At 38.8% G+C, this 8,961-nt stretch overlaps 1 protein-coding gene across 5 annotated transcripts in view; it reads left to right on the forward strand.

The window, feature by feature from the left end:
- The window catches only part of LOC121378559, a 69,980-nt gene extending 64,034 nt beyond the window's left edge, over nt 1-5,946 (forward strand). For all 5 annotated transcript variants that reach the window (XM_041506789.1, XM_041506793.1, XM_041506791.1 and 2 more), the window contains exon 7: nt 2,307-5,946. In XM_041506789.1, coding sequence (XP_041362723.1) covers nt 2,307-2,314 — 8 coding nt within the window. In that variant the 3' untranslated portion in view covers nt 2,315-5,946. The remainder of the gene's footprint in view (nt 1-2,306) is intronic.
- Nucleotides 5,947-8,961: the final 3,015 nt, after the last annotated feature.

Below are 8,961 nucleotides of genomic sequence, written 5' to 3' on the forward strand. Positions count from 1 at the left end.
AACCTCAGAAAGAAAAACAAAACAAACAAGCACCTTCTAGCGCCAATAGGTCACTTTACTGCGCATCTTATAGCGCCAATAGGTAACTTTGTTGCGCACCGTCTAGCGCCAATAGGATATTTTGCTGCGCACCTTAAAGCGCCAATAGGTAACTTTGCTGCGCATCTTCTAGCGCCAATAGATCACTTTGTTGTGCACTTTAAAGCGCCAATAGGTCACTTTGCTGCGCACCTTAAAGCGTTAATAGGTCACTTTGTTGCGCACCTTAAAGCGCTAATAGGTCACTTTGTTGCGCACCTTATAACGCCAATAGGGCACTTTGCTGCGCACCTCATAGCGCCAATAGGTCACTTTGCTGCTAATCAGTGGTTCCTGTAATACCCAATGAGAAAACACGGATGTACCACAAAAGAGGCCTGGGCGGAGGTAAATGCTCAGGACAACATGATTCAACCTTATTTGGCTGTTAATATATGTAACCGAAAAATAAAGTAATACATCATGATTATTGACAAAAACAGAGCCAAGAGTCTTAAGAGTGGAGCCAGAAGTAAATTTATTGATAACAAGATACCACGTCATCTTCATGGTTCCCCTCCTCTACATCTTCATGGTTCCCCTCCTCTACATCTTCATGGTTCTCCTCCTCTACATCTTCATGGTTCCCCTCCTCTACATCTTCATGGTTCCCCTCCTCTACATCTTCATGGTTCCCCTCCTCTACATCTTCATGGTTCCCCTCCTCTACATCTTCATCTTCGTCATCAACAACACAACTGCACTTTCAGGTTAAGACCCATTTAACCCAACTGTTATTGATATGCGACTATTTGAACAGGCATTTCAGTCTTTTATTCGCATCCGTCTCCACAAAAGAACAATGAAGCATTTCATCTTCAAAATGTGACACCAGATGCTTTCATATAGAATATGATACACCTATTCCCATGTTTCAACTTATCCAATACTTTTCTGCTGTGATTATTTTCCTCCATTCTTTGAAGAGAACCCCCGAGATGCTGATGACGCACGTGGTTCAAGCGTGAGCCCGTCTTTTGTCACATCACAAATTCACATGTCGCACAGTCTGATTTTTCTGAAAATATCAAAAGAGTATTCGACCCTCAAGGCGTGCGTGAGCATTAGTGTGTGTTGTGGAGTTAAACTATTTTATTTCACGCGATCATGACCAGACTGGTGTTCTCTCACCAGGGGCTCGTTGTCGTGAACGCTCACTTGCAGTCGTAAGAAAGCGTTTACTGTTATTGTAAAGATAATATTCACTGTGCGCCAGAAACATACCTTGGTGACCTTGTTTGCCATCTGTTTTAAAACACCCCAGTGCTTGTTTAACCTTCGGCTATTTGGTATCTAACATATGGTTCTTTGACACTTTGTCTAAAAAAAAAACATATATGAAATAAGCTGCAGCCACATAAGCTACTCCTAAGGAATAGCCACAAAGGATCTTAAGCTCTATCCTAACCGGTCGCGAGCGACGCGAGCGATACGAGCAATTCTTTTAGAAATCATTGATTTCCATTGCTGCATCCTAATTGCACGCACGCGACGCGACAGATTTATATGTCGCGTAGCACGCGTACAGTTGGGATACAACAATTGAAATCAATGTTTTTTAAAATAATCGCTCGCATCGCCCACGTCCCGCGGCCGGTTAGGATACAGCTTTTTATATGTACGTTCCAGTAGAAAGGAACGCACATACATAGGGTTTTGGTATGCCATTCGCAAGGAATTGTTTAAGTTGGGATAACAGTCCTGTTGGAACGATATCTGAAGGGGAACAATATCTAGTAGGAGGTGATATAAGCGATATTTGTTTATCTTTATTTAGAGTACCTGACAAAAAAAACGTACATTTTCGTCCTCCACCACCACCCTCGTTTTCTGCAGTCCAGGATAAGAATCTGAAGTGTCAACCGATGGCGATCGATCTTATGACATATCGCACTTCAAGCGAAATTTAAACACGTTTGATTGAAACATATGTTATTGCTTTTTAAAGAAGAAGTGGATCAGGCACAAGTTACACAACTTACTTGGCCTTCTCCATAAAGACATTAAACAGTTAATGTGATAATTTATTAGTTTACACTAGTGTGGCACCCCCTGGCATTGTCTACAGCAGCTGGTCCTAGATATTCACTGAAGGGTATGCTTCACGATCCCCTAGATCACTGGACACGTATGTGTTACAACACATCGGTATGGTGTTGTTGTTTTTTAAAAATAATATTTAAACCACTAGTTGCGTAATTTTAACGTAGTGTTTTATTTGCTTACAGGTTACTAAACATTTGTAGCCAAGGGAAGTTTTCGAGTTGATGACAGTAGCTGTTTACGTCGCTGTTCCTCATCCACAGAACGAACCGGGTGTAGAGAACGAACGACCTCACCAACAGTCTACAGAAGATATCACACGGTCGAGATTTTGAAGTAATGGCCTGATGCTGAAGCAGACGACAAAAAAGGTCACGTTTTCTACCGGATACGAAGGGCAACCAGAGACTGTTTCATTGGTTCCCCCGTAAAGTTCGGTGCGCATGTGCCAGAGAAGAACAACAGAAGTTGGATCATAAGGATTATCTTTGAACTAAACAATCAGGAAAAGATTTTTCTGAAAGTACAGAGTGTTCTGTTACATACGTTTTTTATGAGTAATCTCCAAATCATTTATTTTGTTCAAACCATATTATATTAAAATCACTAATAAAAATGTGTATTAAAGTCACTGACCATAGTTCCAATGTATGTACCTCTTTATGTTTCACATAATACATTTTAGGACAACAGGATGTTTGAAACATTCGCATTCGTCTAAGTTAATCATTGTAAGCAATGTGCAATTTAACGATTGAAGCCTGTAATAGCTGAACATACACTGAACAACAAAATAGATGCAACTATGTATTTTGTTCAATATATTTTACGCTATGTAATAACTAGAGTCAGTGCCTTTAAAAGTGTTGTACATGATGAGAATATTGTGACTGTTATGTTTACAGTCGAAAACATTGTTTACGTTTGCCGTCCACGTTTTTTTTTCAGCTAGTTGCTACATTAGAATGGCATGATAAGAACTTTTTTTTAGAAATATAATATATTTTATAATAACATGTTTTCCTTCAGAAATTAATATTTCTGAAATTGTGGCAATAGAAAACTTTCATTTCAAAACAAAAATATTTTAATTTCGACAAGCATGTTCAATGCGCTACATATCTTTTTTCCATTTTGTTTTCATTTTCTTTTGTTTTAAAGACATCCTGATTGGTGTGCCATTTTCATTGCATTTGAACGTTTTTCTTTTGTATGCTGAGGTTAAAGAAACTAATTTCCTTCCTTAACTATTATCAACTCAAGTCATTTTCATGAAAGAAATAAGATTAATACATTATAATTTGTGTCTTCAGAAAGGGATTGAGTGGCTGTATACAATGTCGTCTATTATTATAAGGAAATATAATTTAGTTTAACACAAAACTTTGAGATTTACTCTTGTAATGCTCTGATTAAAATGTTCATGGGCAAGTAATTTGTTATATGTCCTAGTTTCGTGCCCACCCTCATTTCCTCACACCTTTCACATCGAGAGATTACTGTATTGGCTATGGTTATTCCACCGGTTTTACAAGTACTGAAAATAAATAAGCACTAAGGCAATGCTGTTCTGAATTCTGAGTTCTTTCGCTGTAATCAACATACAACAGTACATTTATTGTAGAGGTTCTGTCATTTGATAGTTTTACAGTGAAAAATACAATTAATAACAGGTATACTATACTAGTTTTATGATGGTATAACTGAAATGGCAGAATACTTCAAGGGAGATAACTCTCAAACTAATAAAAATAAAATTTCGAAGATTTGGACCATTAGCATTGAGTGCTTGTGTGTGTGCGTGCGTGCGTGCGCGTGCGTGCGTGTGTGTGTGTGTAATGCTTTTGTGCATTTGGTAATGAGCTTCAATAATGATTAGTTTTACTGTTTAAAATAAAATTAATCTGCGTTTAGCTTATTAAATTTGTAACAGGTCTGGTGTAATAAATGGCGGAAAGTGAGTAACAACGCTTTTGTGTTAAACGCAGAACGTTGTATTTGCCTTGGTTAATGCTATATCAATGTATGTATGTATGTATGTCAGAGTTTAGTTAGGACATTGTACATGTATATCAGTCATTTGGTATAGCTACACGGGGTGGGGTCAGTTTTCCCCCGCTTCTGACGCCTATGTTTGAGTAGCACAGAATAATGTGGTGTGTGCTTTAAGTACTGAAAGGTTCCATTCTAGTCGAATAACTCAGAAGACCATTTTCTATTGTTTAATATTTACTGTATGATGATATTATATACCAGTAGTTATATATCAGTTTTGTATATCAACTATTTGTACAGACCTGCAGAACAATGCACTGTAAGCTATACTCAACATTCTATATCCCAATTACGTAAATATATTAACACTGGTACGTGTCCAAAATGGGCTTACTAATAAGTGTCGGTAAAGAAATATTCTTTACTTGAGACCATATATTTAGAGGGGATTTTAATCAAACCCTTTCGCCTCTTCTAAAATAGCTTTTCAGACAGTTTTTTTTTTTTACAATATTCATTGATAAAAAAAATACCTGTCAATTTATGTACAGTTTTAATCATGTTAATCGGCATATAACTTCGATATGTGTACATGCTGACGTGTGTTATTTGTTTAATGGCAGTATTACTAAAACATTAATTTGTCTACCTCATCATCGCGAACATTTTCATAACTTATTGTTATGTGGAAAAAATTCCGACGTCTTCTGTAGATATAATGACTATACCGTTGTACTCGACTGCAAAGTCATTAAATGCATTCTAGTATTCACACATGACATAGATATTTAAACCTACACACGTTCGCGCAACACTATGGAAACACGAGCGTACGTGCGCGCGCACACATACTCGCGCACACATACACGCACACGCACATTTGCAAACACATACGCACGCACACACACTTATAAACACAAACACATACATCAAAGACCCATTCAAAAATCGCTGTAAAATACTAGATATTGAACATTTTCTTAAACACATGGTCTAAATTGCCACAGATGAAATTGCTTACACATGACTGCAAGTTTTGGATTAGTGACAAGGGATCTTGTAAACAGATATTTTATACATACATATATATATATATAGCACAGCACATACAATGCCCTTTAGCGTGCCGGACTTGGCCGGCTGGTTTATAACAACAAACACCTAACGATCGCTTAAGCACTGAGTCAGCTCCTGCATATTTATTATAAATGGACATATCTAGCAGAGGCGGATCCGAAATGGGGGGAGCAGTGGACCTGTGCCCTCTAAAAACATCCAAGAACCTCCTTTTTTCTTCTTTTCACTTTCTTTTCATTGAGATACCCTATTGATGGGTTGGTTCATGTGCCATTTTCCCATTAGTTCCCCCACTCCCCCCCCCCCCCAATATTATTTATAGATCCGCCCTTGTCTAGTTTACTTACTAGGTTAAATTGTACATATAGATTATACTGTATACGAAATACCTCGAATAGGCTTCAGATCCGTGACTAGGGTGTGGGTGGTTGGGGGATACGGTAAAAACAAAACAGACGATTGCAGATGCATCTCTGTCTCTGATTATTTTCGTTTTTACTGACCCCCGCCCCCTCCCCTCAAACCCCTAGTTATGTCTAGACTAGGTACGACCCTGAGCCTACTGGTAAAAACATACTGTACATATCATACTGTACATATTGTCGTAATGATTATATTGACATGTTTTATAACACCATTGCTTCCAGTATAATCAAAAGTATTTGTTCTTCCTGAAATGCAGGATTGCATGGCAAAGGTTTTCCTATTTATTATGTTTTGTACTCGTGGTTCAAATAAAACATATACTAATAATAAGTTGTTGGTTTGATCCTGTTTGTTTTGTTTTTCTCACCTATATTATGTATGGGGACCCTGAACCTCCAATCACACCTTTTTTCAACCATCACCGTGTATATTTACATGTTGCCCCATAAAGCGACTCATAGACAGTATGGGTGTCCACCCCCACCCCATAAAATCGTGTAGCCACCCCCTCCCCCAACACTCCCTCTGAATCCGCACCATGGGTTTTGACCAATTGATTTGAAATCTAGTCCTTGCTAATTGTATAGTGTGGAAGAAAGGTATGTTTTATTTAACGACGATCTCGACATATTTTAATTAGTTATATTGCATCAGACATGGTTATGGATCACACGGATAATGAGAGAGGAAACTCGCTTCTGCCACGCAATCGGCCACTCTCCGATTAGCGGCAAGGGATCTTTTGGATGCAACATCCCTCATGCAGGATAGTACTTTCGTCTAAATTGTTTGGAGAGTAGCAAACCAATAGATTTTTTTTAGAAGTTTAGGATCTATTTAAATATTTAAAAAAATGATGTTTCATGATTATTTTTTTTCAATATGTCGGTTGCCATGGAAACGTCAGATTTGGGGTGAAAATATATTTTTACTAAATTTAAAGATAATGAAATGTTAACTGTTGGTTACTGGTGGTAACAGTTTTTTTGGGGGGTACAAACGCTTTTTTTTCAAATTAAAAACACAACTATGTATGGAGGAAACAATCTAGGTGGTAAAGATGCCTTAGAACACCATGTGCCCACATTCAGCAGAAAATGGCTGAAGGCTAGAATCTTACAGATGTTACCAAATTTGAGGTCAGTGCTCCCAAAGAACAGACTGACGTCTGCTATTCTCTATTCACTGGAGACATGCGAGGAGGATACGGTCAATGTTAGCATTACTAATGACGATACCATAGACCATATGGATGTCATATACAAAGCAGCTTTGCTGGTTCGCAAGAGTATCCAGAATTTCTCAAGCAAAGATCAGCAGGATGAATATATACAAGTTTCTAGCAGTGAACAGGATGTTCCCGGAGAGCTTAGGGTAATGGTACGTTAGATAATACTTGGCCCAGTGGAAGCGATGCAGCCAGAAGCACGGACATCAGTTGTGGACAGATCATTATTAACTGTAAGCCAAACCATCATGTACGGCCTCAAGTCTAGGAGGCAGGCGAAGTACAAACCACAGAATGAATCCGATGTATTTCGTCCGCGATGTCAAAGGGTAAATCCCAATGTGGTCGGTCTGGCTCTAGCTGTCCACTATGACACCAGGAATAAAAAGATGGTGGACCTTCTCAATGCACTGGGGTACTGTGTTCCATACACACGTATCTTGCTCCTTGAGACATCGATTGCAAATGATGTGGTTCAAAACACTGCACTGTTTCAAGGACTCTATGTTCCACCAATTCTCAAGCGAGGACGACTATCGGTGTTTGGTTTTAACAATATTGACTTCGAGGAGGATACTCCTAATGGCAAGAACACAACCCGTGGAACCATTGTAGTAGTGTTTCAGAAGTCAGGTGGTGCCGGAGAGACAATAGAGCCCCCTCTACATATCACAGAAGCAAAGAACTTGACAGTTATTCCGTATCATACGGACATTATACCATGTAACAAGCCAAAACCGATTAGAGATTCTAGAGATGGACTGGTTGAGTTCACAGTCAATAAGACAGGTGTTGACAAACACTACCAGCTGACACACCTGGGCTGGGTTCTTAGCGTCGGTTGTCTCCAGAATAAACACAGAAGGGAATCTTACAAAACTCCCATGTTGGGCTGGCTACAACTCTGTCCTTTCAACACGCAACTTCTCAGTGACGCAGGTCGGAGCTCTGCCTTTACTTCCCGAGGTAGCACATGACTGGTGAACAATAATGACTGTGCTGGAGCAATGTCGCAGATTGAAAGAGTTTGCTGTTGGGAAAGATCACCCGACTGTCATTTCTAGTGACTTGGCCCTCTAAGTGAAAGTAGTTTAGCTACTGGATGCTCGGCCTGACTTAAAAGGTATAATTGTTCACAGATTGGGAGAGCTGCACGTCGTCATGGCTGCATTGAGAGGTCTGGGTGAATCCATAGAGAACTCTGGCATAGATGATGCTTAGACGGACGCCGATATTTATGGATCTGCAACTACAAAACAGATTCTGAAATGCACCCATTACAAACGCTCGCTTCAAGCTCACATAAACTCGTATGTGGCACTCTCTGAAATGGCAATCGAAGAATTCTTCAAAGCAAAGACAATCCGCATCTCAAGGAAGTGTGCATAGTTGCAACAGATAAAGTTCAAACTGCTTATAGAGAACACGACAAAGTCCTGAAAGCTGAATCGGTGAAGAAAGCCAGAAACTGCCTGCTCCAAGTCATCATCGATGAGAACTTGGTAGAGAGACTTCAGGAATGGGGGTTGGGTAGGGGTGCAGTTGCTCGTCCCCCGTCTTGTATGTTTATACTCTAGTTGCGTCGTTAAACAAAGCAGTGGCGTTGGGGGGGGGGGGGGGGGAGGCTAAAACGTTATTATTTTTTTGTTTCTTTTTTTTTGACAGTGCAATACTAGGCTATTCATATATGCGTGACAAAAAGGTCCGCTAGGTTCGAAATTACCAGGTCCAGAATCTGAATTTATGTCATAAATAAATAGATCTCCATCAAAAATTTATATACATGTAGAGACTAGACCTATAAGTAAACACAAATAAAGTGGAAATTGATTTACCAAAATATACAAAATTTATCGATACCTCGTTCCAGTAAAAAAAGAGAAGTTTTTGCCAAATTCAGTTTGGCTTGATGTAATAAGAAAAGCAAAACTGATCTTAAAATAAAAAATTTAAAAGTGTGTTTTTATGTTCGAATTTATTTTAAAACACTGGCCAAGTAAGTGTATCAAACTTCATAAGTATTCATTGAGTATTGCTATTAAATTTATATCTTAACCGATGTTTTCACAAAGTGCACATACAAACTTATCCTCTTTTTTTTGTTATTTCGATTT

The sequence above is a fragment of the Gigantopelta aegis genome, chromosome 8 (assembly GCF_016097555.1).
Source record: "Gigantopelta aegis isolate Gae_Host chromosome 8, Gae_host_genome, whole genome shotgun sequence".
NCBI lineage: Eukaryota > Metazoa > Mollusca > Gastropoda > Neomphalida > Peltospiridae > Gigantopelta > Gigantopelta aegis.